General features: G+C 37.8%; 1 protein-coding gene across 10 annotated transcripts in view; it reads right to left on the reverse strand.

Moving 5' to 3' along the window:
* Nucleotides 1-713: 713 nt before the first annotated feature.
* The window catches only part of NBEA (neurobeachin), a 679,748-nt gene continuing 663,258 nt past the window's right edge, over nt 714-17,203 (reverse strand). For all 10 annotated transcript variants that reach the window (XM_046664612.1, XM_046664614.1, XM_046664615.1 and 7 more), the window contains 4 exons: nt 7,702-7,803; nt 5,587-5,783; nt 4,391-4,542; nt 714-2,556 (listed from right to left, as the gene is read on the reverse strand). In XM_046664612.1, coding sequence (XP_046520568.1) covers nt 2,466-2,556; nt 4,391-4,542; nt 5,587-5,783; nt 7,702-7,803 — 542 coding nt within the window. In that variant the 3' untranslated portion in view covers nt 714-2,465. The remainder of the gene's footprint in view (nt 2,557-4,390; nt 4,543-5,586; nt 5,784-7,701; nt 7,804-17,203) is intronic.

Below are 17,203 nucleotides of genomic sequence, written 5' to 3' on the forward strand. Positions count from 1 at the left end.
CTGCCTGCCTGACTGATGGGCTGCAAGAAGGGCTGGCTTGAGAGAGCCAGCCGGCTTATGATGACTGACAGGTGTCTGCTTTTGGGGATATGATGGACAGTGGTGGGAGCAAGCCTTTCTCAGGCCCCCTGTTGGTTCTGTGCTGCTTGCCCTGAGAAGGCAGATGGAAGTTTACTTGCAGTTCTGTCACTCTCTGGGCCTGTCTGGGCTGCTGCCCGCAATGCCCAAGCCGATTTGCGTGACCGAAGCCACCTCGGCCCCACTCCAGCCGCCCGTCCTGCTTTGGTCGGCAGCTGCTCCGCTCACCCAGGTCTCTCAGTCTCCACCTGTGTCATCCCTGGTCGACATGAATTTCCAGAAAGCATGGTTCAAATGAAAATACCATTATTTGACAACATTCATAGAATGAGCAGTGAAACCCTCACCATCATCTGCACTTAGCTCCTTTTAAAAAAACAGAAACAACCTAAAAAGTGGATTATGTGGAAGAAACAACAAGGGCTGGTTCCCTCTGGTCACCTGCCTCAAATCCCTGCCAGATGGTCAGGCAGAGTAGCTCATGTTTCATCAAATTACAGGACCTCATTAGGACACTATTTCATGTTTGTAGATGCTGTCGGCTTTTATACAAGGCAATGTTGATTTCTGAAACTTGTATGACAACATACTGAATGCATATAAGTGAAATGTCCAATGAAGTGTGAAACAATCAGTGAATTCTTTGCATATTTTATTTTTCTTTTTTTTGATTTCCAACTCACACACATCTGGCATATTTTACATCTTTGCAATAAAACGTGGTTACAATAGCTTAAGGAATTTATATATCCAAAATATTTCACCATGATCTCAAGATGAAATGAACTTGTCTTCCAGATGTTCAGTATCCTCCCAATTCTAAGCTACAAACTCAAGATATTGCTTACAGCCTGGTGATGAATAACTTAATCATTACGCTGATTCCCCAGAATTTCAGAATCTCATAAATACAAACAACAATGAAGAAGAAATTCAGTGCTAAAACTTACTAGTACAAGGTGGATAACAAATAAGTAATCACATCAATAAATAATGATATGTTTCTGATGCAAAGTGCCAATACAAAGAACCCATTATCTTGTTTTATCTTTTTAAATAAATGACTGCAAGTGAGTGTAAATTCTGAGAAAATTACATTCCTGTAACATGCCTCATAGCCCTACCGACACAATATGTACATCTATGACGATACAGTCACCAAATATACAAAGAAGAAACATGAAGAAAGTGTATATACCCCTGGGTGTATAACTTGATCAGTACAATGTATGGAAAATCATTTGATAGCCATTATTTTATATCATAAAAGATGAAGTGCCTTAGGCTAAGAATGTGGCTTTAGGTGAGAATTTCACAAGAACCTAAAAGAATAACTTCAGTTATTGTTATAATAAAGTCCGACTTGTTATTAAAGAAACTAAGCTATTCAAGAACCAAAGAGAAAAAACAAAAAAACCAAAAAAAGTTAGCATCAGATTCTCCTCTCCTAATGTACACACACTAAGCCAGCAGGATAACTCTGGAAGAGATGTCCAGGAGTTGGGAAGTCATTACTACGGAACTAACGATCGTGACTCCTATTTATACAATAAAACCCAGGACCTCATCCCTAAGCCCCCTTTCTGCTGTGTCTTCAAATTATGAAGGGTAGGGCTGAATTTTCTTTGTATAAAGTACCCAAAATGGCAAATAATGGCTTAGTATCCAAATGCTTTATGAGCAAATTTTATTTAGAAGGGATGAATTTAGATTAAAAAGTGCAAACCATATTTCAGTGAAGATGTCGAAAATTACTGACTGAGCCCAAATTCCACCCTTTCATACAAGCTGTGTCCTTGGACAGATCTTTCTGTTTCATAGTGTGAACACACCTGTTCCATCAAGACATCAGGATTAAAGAACATGCAAGTTGTAACTCCACAATAAAATTAAGAAACGTTTTGTTCTTTATACAAGGTTTTACTTTTACAAAAGTATCCCTTTAAATAAGATGCATCTGATGTACAAAGTATCAAACGTGTTTTTTTTTTTTTCTCAGCTTGAAAAGAGGCTGGAAATGGGATGCAGGTTAGGTTCAAAGCTTAAACTTTGTAACAACTGGACACAAGGTTCCTCAGAATTGTCAAAAGTCTCTTGTGACGCGTCCTACTACCTTTTCTCAATAAACAACAATATATGAAATAATTACCAAAACATCTCCTAATTCATATAATTTACATGATATAAGCTTGCTTGGTAGCAGCTGGTGTTCGGTCGTGAAAAAACACATAAAGTAAAATGGCTGCTGACTACAATGTACAGCTATTGCTGGGTGTGATGGAATGTACAAACGGAGGTCGATGGAGACGAGTTTTTTCCACCAGAGATATTGCCTTTCCATGCAGCACTTGTGCTCTCAGCTTCAATTTGGCTTTTGGTTCTTCATTTCAGTATCTGTTCTGATGCTCATAATGCCACCGATTAAAATCTATATTAAAAGCTACAATGCTACCAGAAGCCATGCCAGTGATCAGAGTCCTGGAAGAGCAGAGACAGTAGTTAGGAGTGACACGTCACTGCTGTGGGTGCTGCTTTCCTAGTCAATATCATGTCTCAAAGTTCACCGAGTCTTAGTTTTGTGTTCATGGAGATACGATGAAAATGTATTCTTGGTTCTCAATCCTGCACACACGTGGACTGCCAGACCACGTATTACTAACTTTGGATCAGACAACTCTTCAGATAAACACTTTTTGAGTATGCATCCTCCACATATGTTTATCAATCAATTTATAACTTATGTGCATGTGCTACAGTTCCATATCAGGGACATTATAAAACAACAAAATAAATGAAATTAAGGAGGAGATTAAAATAGAAATAGAAGCTTCATTAGCATCTTCCATCTCTTCTCTTGGGAGATCTCTAATACTAATAGGACTTTGCATAGGCTCTCCCATCTTCCCTCTCTCCCCATGCCTAGTGAAAGGATAAAGATCTTACAAGGCCTTTCCTGCCTTCCCACTCCTCAAGGAGAGTTAATCACGTCCTTCTTCTATCATTCTGTTACTGCTTCCCTCATATACAATTACTATGACTACTTGAGCTCTTTGGGATCTGTAACCTTGTTATATATCCTTCGTACTTTGCATGGTGCTTAATCTATGATGGAGGCAGTAAATGTTTGCAACATGAGTGAATCAGACTATCAGGGTGAAGATTTAAACTACTTAAGACAATTTCAAATACTTTAGAAACATATCCATGTATATATAAATAATTACACAGTAAACCATTTCCATTTATTCATGAATATGGACTACAGCATTTTGGAACACTCTAATAATAATCTGCTATTTTCTTCAAAAATAGGTTAGGCTGTATATCAAATATTCTTTCCCCAAACTAATTTAAATTCCATTGTTTTTCTTGATGACATCAGTATCATTTTACTATATTGTGAAGATGCCTTGTTAAATTTATTATATAAGCCTTAATATTTATAATATTGTAAAACCAATATTCTTAGAATATACATATAAATGAAAAAAGTTAGTTCATAAACTTTTCTTATTTTTGTTAAATATATAGCAAAAATTGAGAAATAATGTACTATGTTAAGATTATAGTTTGAATTTATTTTTAAAATTTAGAAATTTTAGACTTAACATTCCAAATATTCTTTAAATTTATAATAAACCCAAAGGTGAGTGTTAGGAAATAATTAAATCCTGTTGCAAACTGAGGAACAATGGGAAATCATATTAATTAATTAACATTCATATCAATTCTTCCCAAGAAAAGATTATAGTATATTAGGGAAATAAATAAAATACAACAAAATAACATAAAGGAGAAACACTTGAATAAGAAAACAGGGCTGGGGATGGTTTCAAGTAATGAGTGTTTCGTGTGTTGTAAAACAGAGGCCAGCGGCAGTCTCCACTACGCGCTTTGCTGGGAACTGGTTAGCTAGAAGTGCGCCTTAAGTGGAAACTCACCTCTGCAGAAACATACGTGTTTCCTTCACGTAACATAAGCCAGGCACACCTGTGTGAGACTAGGCGAGGGTCTGAGAACAGAGAAGAATTCTGGGTGGGGAGAATTCTACACTTTGGGCAGTGTCTGGATGCGCCTGTTCTTCTTCAGATCCATTTCTTTCTTTTTGTTTTCTTACTCTCTTCCTCTGTTTCCTTCTTACCAGAATCCTTTCTTACAGTACCTACTCTTCTCAATTTACCCTTTTCTGCACTAGCCTTTCTTCCATCTGGATGCTGGAATCTTATTCACAGCACGTCGCACCCCTGGTAGAATGTAAAGGGATCTAGATGATAGTTCTCAAGTGATTACATTTCTCCCTGATGCGGCTCACCTCTGGTCATGGGATAAGTCCATTGCTCTAATGCCAGCATCACATCCGGGGTAAATGTACAGCTGCTTGAAGTCACAGGCCTGCCAGACCTCCACCACGCCATTGTCCCCTCCAGTCACCAGGTTCTGGCCATCGCTACTCAGGAGAATGGCCTTCAGAAAAGGCAGAAAAGCAACCATTTCTCTCAGAGTTTCCCACACATCAATGGTAACCACTGAAAAGCACTCAATACGGTTCCCTTGTAATTATTATCTACTTTTAGCCGTTTGACCAAGTGTTCTAAAGTTCAGTCCACAAATTTCCAATGTGGAATTCATCAAATTTCTTATATAAACAAAGGATCTTATTAAAAGCAATTTAAGTTACAAAATAACAGAAGTCCCAAAGAGAATATTATCAATCTAATCCAGGAAGAACTTCAGAATTAAGTAACATGATGTTCTGTTAAGTCCTGAATATTAACAATGCCACGACTTTTAGGATAAATGGCAGGCAGAAGCATACTTCAAAACAGTCTTTAATAATGATAAACCAGCAATTACACAATTCATTGGTGAGTGAAGGGCAATTGGTACATGTAATTTTGGTCTCAGGTTCTACAGATAAGATCTTCTGACAATAAACTCACTTTTTTTTTTGGTGAGGAATATTTGCCCTGAGCTGATTTTCTGCTGGCAATCCGCCTCTTTTCTTTGCTTGAGGAAGATTAGCCCTGAGCTAAAATCTGTGCCAATCTTCCTGTATTTTGTATGTGGGATGCTGTCACAGCATGGCTGGTTGGAGCAGGTCTGTGCCCGGGATCTGAACCCATGAACCCAGGTTGCTGGAGTGGAGTGCATGGAACTTTAACCACTTGGCCACAGGGCCGATTTGACAATAAACTCACTTTTAATGTCAGGGGGTGCAGTGCTGGAACAATTGTTTGTAAAAGGAGCTTAAGAAAAATCTTAAGGGTCTGACCTCTAATCAAACAACAGCTATCATCTCCAAAGTCTAATTCACTGACTTAATTACTTGGGATTAAATGAACTTTGAATTGCTCAAAGCATCAATCTACATGAATTTATATGCTTTTAAAACCAGCACACATTTATCTGGATACCAGAGGAATTCTATTATGAATCACTTAATGTAAAATAGTCAGTCTTTAATCTCTTGGTTTCAGTTCCTAGTTAGCATTGAACATGCAGATTTACCCGTGTTGAATCATTGATCTCCATCTGAGCCAAAAGTTTCCCATTAATGCTGAAATTGCTGAACCGCCCTCGTTCATAGTAAATGATACAGTGGCCTTCGCTGGAGACGGAAATCAGGCGTGGGAACAAGCAGTTTTCTGGTCCTTCGAGGGCTCTCAGCAAATCTCCAGTGATCGTGTGGACAAGGCAAGGGCCCTCTGCAGAGTGGGGGAACCAATGGCCAGAGTCACTGGTGATGACAAGCCATACACCGGCTCTGACAAATCTGCAAACGTGCCTGGATATACACTCAGATTTGTTGAAAGAAGTAGAAAAGAAAAGAAGAGCGCTGGCAAGAGCTAAGCACTGATGTTAGATTTCAACAGAACAAATACAGAGAACTGTTAAATAACTCAAATGCATCTGCCAAGCTTTTAGGTGAATATTTGGTCTTTTCCTTCATGAGATAATATTTCATAAAAAAAGGGTATAGTTCATAGAGTGTGTGAGAATAAAAGACTGTGTCTCAGAAGTTTTGTCTTAATGTGTTTTTAGAAATTTTTCTTCAAAGTTAAGAAGAATTATCAAAACAATTGCTAATTTTCTTCAGGTCATCAAAATTTTAACATTGTACCACATGAATACATTACTATCAAATAACAGCTGTTACCTTCCTATAGTCTACATGTAAAATGTAAAAGGCAAAATAGAGAAAATTAATCAAGTAATTCAGACTATAGAAACACTTCTCCTCTTTTAAATAAATGAATAGTGAGGCACTAATGAGGCAAATAGTGAGGCAAGAGTGTAAAAGACTTATTTTGCTTTAATTGTTTTTTTCCCCTGGTAGAAACTGTGTTGATAAGATAAAAAATTCACTGGTCAAGTTCATAAAAATGATTGGCTAATATAGTTTGATATTACGTGTCCCCTCCCCCCTCCAAAAAAAACCCCACAGAAACTATGGATGAGTTACATTTCTATTTTTCAACCACTTGATTTAAGTAGGTAGATATTTCACAAAACAAAAGACATTATAAAGCTATACTTAAATTTTTTCTTGATTACTAAAGTAATAGATGTGCATTACAGAAAACCAGAGAAAAGAAAGAAAATAGCAATCACCTCCAACATCATCCATTACCTATAGAAAAATTAACATTTTTTCCCTATGCCTACTATGTGTCTTTTATTTTCCTTTTCTTTTTTTTTTTCACTTCACAGGATAGAATAATATTGTACATATTATTACTATTTTTTTAATTAAAAAGAAATTTACTGAAAATATCCTATGTGTCCATCTCTGGGTTATTTACTCTCAGATACAAAAATGAAAAAGACACTGTCCCTGCCTCCAGACATTATATCCATTCTCCATAAAGCAACCAGAACAAGTTCCTAAAAACCAAATCTGATCATCTAACCACCTTGCTTAAAAAACTTCAATGATTTCCCACCATACTTATAATAAAATAAAAATCGTAAATCCTTGTGCTACTGGCCCCTCCTACCTCCTCAGCCTTCTCTCTCCTTAATCTGTTGGTCCTCATTACACTCAGCCCCTTTGGTTTTCTTTCAGTTTCTCCTAAGCATTAGGCTCCTTCAGGCCCCTGAGCCTTCCCATGGAGAATGGGTGTCTGGGCCAGAATGAGAACCCAAGCTTCTTGACTCTTCTTTTCCTCCACAAAAAGTCAAAAGAACTAACTAATCATGTTTCCGTCCCCACCTACCTCTACAGAGACCCCAGCCTTGCGAAGAAAAGGACTTGTGGAGGGAAGAGGACCCAAGCCTATGTCTGATGACCAACCTGATCCCCCAGGACCACCCCTGCCCCCATTATGCCTCATGGATTTCTTCCCCTTGTCTTTTAAATGTTATTTTTAATGGCTGCATATAGATGTGCTGCAGTTTAATCTACCAGTGTTCTGGCTGGTGACCACAAAATACTACATAAAATTTTACATATATTTTATATTAGTACTAATAAATAATAATAATAAAACAAAACAGCTGCAAATAATTTAGGGATTACATTTGTCTATGGAGAGTCTCCTAAAGGAAACAAATCATAAATCATGGTTAACTTGAGAAAATGGTAGATTTTAAGACCCAAAAATAAAAGAAATGTCTTCTGACCTTTAGCACCACTGATAACAAGTCCAAGTTCTGCACAGACAGAAACACAGACAACTTCATGATCGTGGCCCGTGAGCACAGCTCTTGGTGCAGGATAGTCACCTGCAAGGAGACAGCAGCAGTGAGTCAGCACAGACCAACGGCAGAAATGAAGAGCTAGACCATTAAATCACACATGCAAAATGACAATCTTTAATCTTTGTTGTGGACATTTACCAGCTGTGTGACCATGAGCCAGTTACTTAACCTCTGCTGTTTCCTCATCCGTAAAATGGGGATAACCACATACCCATTACACAGGTTGTTTAGGTGACTGGCTAAGTTAACAAATGTAAAGTGCTCAGACCATTACAACAGCGGTGACTGCTATTCTTTTTCCTGATTATTGTTATGAAACAGACATCAAGCTCACCAAGGCATTTGCATGTGTTATCTCATTTAATTATGACAACATTCATATGAGGTAGGTATTATTATTATCCCTATTTTATAGGTTAGAAACCCAAGGCTTCGTAAGGTTTTTCAACTTGCACAAGTTCATACAGCTAGCAAGTTGGAACTGAACCCAGAACTACCCAATTTTGAAACCCATTAAAACTTGTTCCTTAAAATCTCCAACAAAACAGGCTGAGATGCTTTGATTTTGGTGTGGGGGGAAGAAAGGAGTGAAGGAAAGAAGAGATGATCATCTTAGTTTTCCACTTGACTTTATTGGTGTGAACCTAGCTAAAAAAGGTCAGCTGAATTACATGCCATGAGCATTCTCACTGTGAAGTGCTTTCCCCTTCACTTCATCCCCGGGATGCATTCGGAGTGACAGGCATTCTTCTCAGCAGGCTGGGAGTTGGGAGTATAAAGCGATAGAAGGCATAACCTGGAACTATTTAGAACACATCAAACCACCATGGTCTTCCACAGGCTTACACTGGAGGCACTCAACGATGACAAGTGTGATGAACAAACATATGTGCACGGAGTAAGCCAGAATCAAAAAATCCTCATATGAACAAGGAGAAAATCAGAATATTTGGTGAATAAACTTCATGAATGTAAGACAGTGTGAGAAGGATCAGCAAAGTGGAGAGGACATCATGCCCCACATTGTTGTACTGGGAAAGCTGTTTGGAAAAACCAGCTGGGATGGAACTGAGGGATCTCTATAGTCTTGGGCTGCACAAGAGTGGAGGAAAAGAAAACAACAGAAAGTCAGAGAGGAGTTTCGGAAGGTGAATGGGGTATGGTTCCAACCTGGTTAGGGTTTTGAGTGGTTCCTGTGGTAGATGGGAAAAGAAAGCCAGTGTTGGCCATACTGGGCAGTACAGGAAGACTGAAAGACTCAGTGACGTGACATTCCATTGAAGGCAGGGCCATCAGAAGGAAGGACATGAAACACGTATTAACAGTACAATTTGGACCACCCAGTCAGATTCAACAAATATTTATCAATGCCTTGTCATATTTGACTATTTCTATTTTCCATTAACAACATCGCACCCATTAATGTCTTCCGTTGCCTATTTCTCGCCTTCTCTTTTGAATTTTAAACAGCTCTAGCAGACTCATATTGTATGACACATGTTTATCCTGATGCATTGCTTAGTTGATTCTACAGTATCATCTTAGCAAAGAGAAAGTAATATATGTACATATGCCTTTGTGCATATATAAAAACATCACTATTTCAGTTGAAGTTGCCAGTATCACTGACCACTACTTTTTCTGCTTGAAAAGGCAGGCTGTAACTTGGTCTTGAAACTGTAACTCTCCCAGAATTCTCGGTATTTCTCAAACTAGCGTCTATGTACCCTGAGATCCGTGGATATTTTCTTGGGTGTAAAAGGATTCATGAAAAATTTTAAATTTCAGATTTGAACTTAGACGATAGTGTACAATTTTTTAAACCAGTGACAAAGATGAAATCTCTCTTTGCAGTCCAATCTAGCCTGTGGCAACTTAAAATTGAAATATGCTTTAAAATTAAGATGAGCTAATTAAGTCAGTATTTCTCAAACTAGGTTCAGGGGGTCTGAGAACACATTCCTTGGTCAGGGCTTTTTTTTTTTGGTGTTAATGACAATTTTGTTCTCTTTAAAAGGGGTAAGTGAATTACTCAAGTTTGAGGATCATTATTTAGACTAATTTATTTCTTATCCAAGTTCACAAATTCAAGTTGGCAGCTTCCACACAACTACTTGATTTTCCTTTGCTTTTAGAATTAATTTTTAAAAAATTAATTACGTATTAAATATTTATAACATATGTATAAGATTAAGAGAATAAAAATGAATGCCCTCTACTTACTCCCTAGCTTAAGAAATATAGACTATTACCTCACTTTAACGCCTCCTTTCTTATATCTCAGAGAATACTATGCCTTTTAAAAAAGTTCTGTATGTTTCTCTTCCGTTCACCCTACTTCACCTGGTTGTTGAGTTTGGGATCTTTCTTTCATAGTGCTTCAGTTCCTTGCGTGTTGGCCAGCTTTTCTCTGTGGGCTCATGTTCTGGATGGAGGTGACCCCCTTCTCCTATCTTGTTTCTCAGAGAACCACCCTGTGCTTTGGTCTTGACACTGCTCTTTTGCAGAGCTGTCTCCTGGATTCCAGCTCCTGGGGCTCTCACTGTGGGGGTGGGGGTGGGGAAGTGAATGCTCCAGGCCTGTCAATTGCACTTGCCTCCTGGATGGCCCCTCCCTAGGCACTGACGTGACCCTACAGCATTGAGCAGCTGGATTGGTGCTCCAATTCTCTGCCCCACAGTGGGAGAGGGGAAGGCCACAATAGTTCCAGGAAAATTCTGGGAGGGAAGGACATAACCAAAGCACCTTACCCAGCAAGGCACCCAACACTCCTTCCCTCTGGCCTGCCAATATCTCCTCCTTCAGACCCAGCCATCTTCTTTCTCCCCAGGAATGGTTCACAGTTTTTAAGTGAGTTTTCTCAGATCTATCAGCCTCCATTTTGCTTTTGAGGCATCTCTTACTTAGACGGAGTGTGGAAGGGGGCTGGCAGCCCACATTAGTCATCTTATTCTAAATTAACGTATATTGCTATAATGTGTTTGAATTTTGGCAGAGGATCCACTTACATTTGTCAGTAGTCTTGGATTTGTCTGAAACACATTTATACAATTTATAAAATTATGCTTCAAAGATGCCCTGAGTTCCCTGGTAAAATGAGGTCAAGTACTGATAAGATATCATGTGTAACATCATCCCTAATTTTTCTAAGTGATTACTTTCTCAGAGTGGTGAATTAAAAACCCTGAAATTATGTGTTAAATACAATTTACATACATATATACGTTATACACATGTATATAAATTGTGTATATACAATTTATATAAAGCCTTTCCCTTATAGGCTACAGAAAAAGTAAAAAGCAATCTAGTCATATCGCAGGGAATTCAAAAAAAGTATAAAAATATTAAAAATATTCCCTATGTGGGGCTGGTCCCGTGGCTGAGTGGTTAAGTTTGCGCGCTCTGCTACAGGCAGCCCAGTGTTTCGTTGGTTCGAATCCTGGGCGCGGACATGGCACTGCTCATCAAACCACGCTGAGGCAGCGTCCCACATGCCACAACTAGAAGGACCCACAACGAAGAATATACAACTATGTACTGGGGGGCTTTGGGGAGAAAAAAATAAAATCTTTAAAAAAAAAATGTTCTTATTAAAAAAAAAAATTCCCTATGTATGTAATATATTTTCTATCAGGAAGTAAGTTTTTCTAAGGCATCCCTCTGATTTAGAAAGTTTAAGATGTTTTAGTTTTCGTTACAGTTTCCCCAGATCATTTGAATAAACTGTGGAGCTTAACTACTAGGGGATATTGTTTAGGGCCACTGAAAACATTGTTTCCCTCTTTCAGCTACAGAAAAATAAGCACAATACTATTCAGAGGGTTCTGCATTGGAACCTTCAGCAGGGGGAAAGCACATTCCCTATATTTCATTTTGTTGCCAGGGACAGATGTCACACAGCCCAACAATCATTCAAAATCCTGGGAATATTCTGTCACTGTCACATCACAATTGATGGATGTAGCTGAGGGTTAAAGGGCCCAGTGCAGAGGGAGGTGCAGGTGAGACCTCCCCTCTAAGGACCACAGCACCATCGCCCTCAATGCCCAGTCTTCTCCTCAACAGAAGAGCTCTCTGTGTGATGGAATTACCATGAATGACGAAGATTTTCAGATTTCTCACAGGCAAGCATTTGGAAATTCCAAATACAAAAGGCTTATAATAAACAGATTCAAACTCATTTTCATCAAAAGTCATTTCAATATTTTCAAAATTGATGAAAAAAGTACAAAGATATTAGATGCTGCCATTCACACAGAACCAACAAGAAGAGCTTTTTCAGTGAGATAGTCTATGGCTTTTAGAGAAACGATAACAGTAAAGATTATTCGCGGTGCTTATTATTTTAAACCTCATTTGTGGGACTACTAAGGTGCAGGGGAAGCTTTGGTCCTTCTGAATTAGAACTAAACAAAAACAGCAGAGTTTCTAAGATCTACAATCCCCAGTGTGGTTCTGTTGGAGTCAGAAGATGGATCTCTCGATGATATATGATATTCAGATTTTTCTATGACCTTTGTGAAGTCATTGCAGAGTCACTGCAGGAGGTATTTTCATTCATCCTTATGCCTACATAAAATATGATGGAGTTTTGACTTGAAATTCTAAAATATGAGATTTAATTAAAGGGTGCAGAAGTTTCATCACTGCTGTGATTTCAAGATTTATCTTAAAAAATTACGTTAGATATTTGCTGGGATAGCTTAGAAGAACCGTGTCAGTGAGGAGTCCCTTATCAAGACAGTGTCCTCAGCCACTTACAGAGCTGGAGCAGAGGTCTGGCCAAGTACCAAATATGTCTGGGCCCACATTTTTCACAGGTCACAAGGTAACTCACATAAAAACATTCCATGGGGTGGAAAATGTCCCATGATGTGGTTTCATTTTAGTATACGCTCAGAGAGTACCCAATGAAAAACTGAAAAGACACATATATGTCTTCTATTTTATATATGTATATATATATACACATATATAAACCTATTTATTCATTCACTCTAAGTTTTTCTTTTTCTTCAGAGATGACACTGACCACACTGTCCCCTGAGCACTGCTGTCACAGGGAAAATCTCTTCCCTTGAAGTCCTCAACCTGGATCTAGTTCACAGTACCTTACTCTCCTACTGTCATCTTCCCAAAACAATCAATAGTATAATCCATCTACCTTTCCCAAGGAAGCAGCGTTTGGCATAACGCCCAGAGATCGCCTGGTCTGTGATCTGAAACTCTCCAATCATGAGAACGTGTTAGTCCTTCCTCTGGTTTTTAAATATTGTTTCTGACCCAGGCTGAGACCCTTGCAGCCTCAGCTGCATAAAGGGAAAAGAAAGGCAGAGACTGAGTGGCAAGCAGCCCCCTTCTTAGTCACGAACCCTATGATGTCTCCTGATGTTAGGCTGAGGGGATGGGATGGCTGAGAGGTCTATCCCTGAAGGGGCGCTGTGCTGGGGATGTTACATTACAGACATTATCATCTGGCCCTCAGAAAGTTCTGTGGGCTAAGAATTGTTACACATGTAACCATGCTTCCTCTGATACTTAATGAGAAGGTGTTTAATATTCAGTACCCTAGTTAAGATTCCTTGCTCTGAGAAGTGAGACAAATTCATCTAATATATTTATATATACACACACAGACACACACACACACACACACATATATATATAGTCTCTGGGTTATTCTTTGCCAATGCTTTCATCTCTTATAATACCATTGGTTAGTGGTGGTTGTGGAGCTGGGCACCAGGACAGTCATTTTAAAAGAAGGCTGAGTACAAACAAAGAGAGGGATGTAATTTGGCAGATGTTTGGTGACAGGTTGTGGCTGGCAGGAGGGTCAGTGTCCAGAGCTGAAGCTTACACAATGGGAGCCCAGGGAAGGGATGTGTGCACAGCTGGAGTCTCCTTTCCAATGGGCTTCTCATTTCATAGTCTGCATAATGCTTATACATGAGCTAAAAGACTGTTTTTAAAAAGTAAAATAGAAGAATCACGATAACAAGGTCTTATACATATTACTCAATGAATATTTGTAGATTTTATTTGGAAAGAACAGTAAACTCTCTTTCAAATTTGCCTATTGCTATGATTTTTAAAATTCCATATGCATGCATCAACAAGCTCTCTATAAAGCACCTCATATCTGGTATAAACGTGAAAACTACACCTTTAAAAGCAGACTGGATTTTGAGCTGGGTCCCAATGTATTTTAAGTGTCTGTTGAAGAGACAACAATGTTGACTTGCCCCTCTTGTGACTATCTTGTTGGAAGCTACAGCACGTAATGAGAAATGTCAAGTCCCAAGATCAATGAAACTCTGGGCTCCAGGGATTCAGCAGGAATAGCATTGATCCTTTCAAAGAACACCAGTCAGAGATGGGTTGTAATATATTGCAAAGAGGGGCTCAGGAGGATAGGCGGCCAAGTCCAAGATACCTACCTGACAAAGAATTCAATCAGCTCGGAGCACAAATTGCCTGCTCTGCTCTCCTTTCTTTCATGCAGTAGGCTGCTTCCAATTAAAGTGCGCAAATTAATTTTTATCACTTCCAAATTAGTTTCAGAATTTGTGTAAAAGTCTGTTTCAGATGAAAGCATCTGTCCCTCACATCTCTGCACTTCTGTTATCTAGTCAGGGACCTATTTAAATCTCCAAGAACATTTTCTATGTTCAAAGTCATAAGTTTGAGAGAGTAACAATGAATATTAGTATTCTAAAATACATTAAGAAAATAACTGTAATTCACCTGCAACCTATGCTAGGTAGCCTTGCTTGTTTCTTTTATGGTCTGAGACTCTCTTGTCTACAAATTTTCATTGTCTTTGTGGCAAATTTATTAAAGCTATAAAAATAATTAGAAAAAGACTATTATTTCTGAAATGTCTAAATTATTCACAGCAATATATTTGACACAATGGAACCATAAACACTTTCTATACCTACCTAACAAAATCCACAAATATTACCTATTTTTCTCTGTGGCAGTAATAGAGCTATCCATTAGAGAAGAATAGTGACAATGCAGAAGAAGCATAAATACTATTAAAGCCACCTGAATTTATCTTGAGAAAGTTTCAGACATGTGCACGTAGGGTGAGTAAATGAATCCTATCATTTTATGATGTTGTACTGAATAAATGTGATTCAGCCTCTGACACAGAAAGCAGTTCAATGTCCATACTCAAACCTATCCCTGAATTCTAACAGCTACTGGGATGATATGTTTCAGGCTAGGACTTCCCCCTTCAAGTCTAGGTCAATATATACAACCCTCAAAACCTAAGGGCATTGTGTCATACACTTTAATATGAATTTAGACATAACTAGCTTTTTGGTCTTGAGTAGCAATGCATTTGGGATAGAAAACACACATAGCCTGATTCTCTGACCTGTGAATTGGTAGCTAGAATAGATTAAACTGGAATAGAAAAAAAAAATCTTTTTCTTTCATACTGTGAGTTTTCTGATGGCAACGACTATGTCTATGTCAACACCCATGGCTGATCCCTGCTGTGACAGCCAGTTGAGTGCGTGCTGTGGTTGCCTTTACAAGAAGCGAACTGACCAATATACATGGTCTCTCTAGTCATGCATATACGTGCTACTAGGTTTGCCATTTTAACAGATTAGGTGAGTCCTAAATCAGTTGAGTCAATCAAATACTATGACTAATTTTTTTTTTTTACTATTGTGATTATCCATAAGCAAAAAGCTGAAACGAGTTTTTACATAATCACTTTGTACCCCAGATATAAAGCTAAGTGAGCATTTTGTAGATGCTAAACTACTCATGATACCAAATATTATTGGATAGCAATTCATGATTCATGTAATAAATACTTAATAGACTCAATGCATCGAAGCAGGAAAAGCAGTTCTCTGATGAGTACAGTGTGGACTCTTGTAAACTCCACATGTCAGAGACTATGACTGCAACATTCCCAGCTGCTAAGGCAGTACCAGCACACAGCAGCTGTTCAGTACATGCTTGTTCCTTGATCAACACTTTAGGTGCTCATTCTGTTTGTTCTGGAAGAGCATTTTTTTTCTTTATATTAAGGCTAATGGATGAAATGAAGCCATTCTATGTATGTCCACATTAAATGTCCAATAAAGTCTTGACAGTGTGGGCTTTATGGGAAGTAGTTTAGTTTCATAATGGTGACAACAGTTTTTGACCAAAAAATAAATTCTTATAAATGAAGGCAGTATTGAAAAATATGTACTGATAACATTTTGCAGGAATTTCTCAAGGATAATCTGTCTTTATTTAAAGCTTAAATGAAATGCTGCATTTTAACAAACACAACATTCACAATTTTGTTCTTAAGGATTAATATAAACATCTCTATTTACATAGCTCCTGTTGTAGGAACTTCAAACACTCTCAATATTACTACATTAATTTTCTTGCTAACTGATGGACTAAAGCTACAATTGTTAACCATCTTTTGGTTTAAAAGATCATTAGAAAATAAAGTAGCTAACAGATTACTAGAATTTAACATTTTTCTTTAAAATTCCTTACTTCATAGCAGTACATTATATAAAAATATCTCTGCTACCAGACAGCAGTTTTTAGGAAATGAATTTTCTTTTTGGAAATATCATTTTCATCATTTCTGAGCTTCACATTGAAGATGTTAATTGGATTTGAAGTACAATTCTGTTTCTTTTAAAAATTTTTCTAATAACGTCTAAATTTTTGTCAATATATATGGAAGATACCACACAGACCTGCTGGTTAATTCAACTTTTCTAATGAGTGCTACACTACTATGGAAATACAGGAAATTTGGAAACACGTAAAAATACATTTAGATGAAATATATGTGATAATGTATCATGATTGAGAATAATAAAGTCCTCATTGGTAGATCAAATGTCTTATAAACACACACACACACACACACACACACAGAATTCTGCTAAAATTGAAGTTTCTTTTTTTAAGGATATGGTTTAAAAAGAGTAATAAGGTTAACTTATTGGTATTTAAAGTATGATGTTGTTAATGTAGAATAGGGAGCTAATTATTTCAACTGGTTAAAAATCAAGCAACGCTGAATTATTTTCCCTCAAATCAATACCACATCTGAGTTCACAACTTAGAGCAGAGGCTGAAATGTATAATACACACATTTTCTCTTATTCAGTATCTACGCTAAGAGACATTACTTCACAATACACTTTCAGTTTTTTCATCCACTATTCTTCAACTCTAGCTATGGGCAACAAGAATAAAATCCCATATAACATTTGGTCATCTAGTTCAATCTCCCACTATCTTCTTAAATATACGTATATGTATATATTTATTTCTGAATTCTCTTCTGTACTATGATGAGGCCTTTGCTCCTCCCCATTGAAACTCATTCTTTTTTTGCAGTATTCCTGTCAAAACACCTAAGAGTTGGGGG

This window comes from Equus quagga, chromosome 6 (genome assembly GCF_021613505.1).
Source record: "Equus quagga isolate Etosha38 chromosome 6, UCLA_HA_Equagga_1.0, whole genome shotgun sequence".
Taxonomy (NCBI): domain Eukaryota; kingdom Metazoa; phylum Chordata; class Mammalia; order Perissodactyla; family Equidae; genus Equus; species Equus quagga.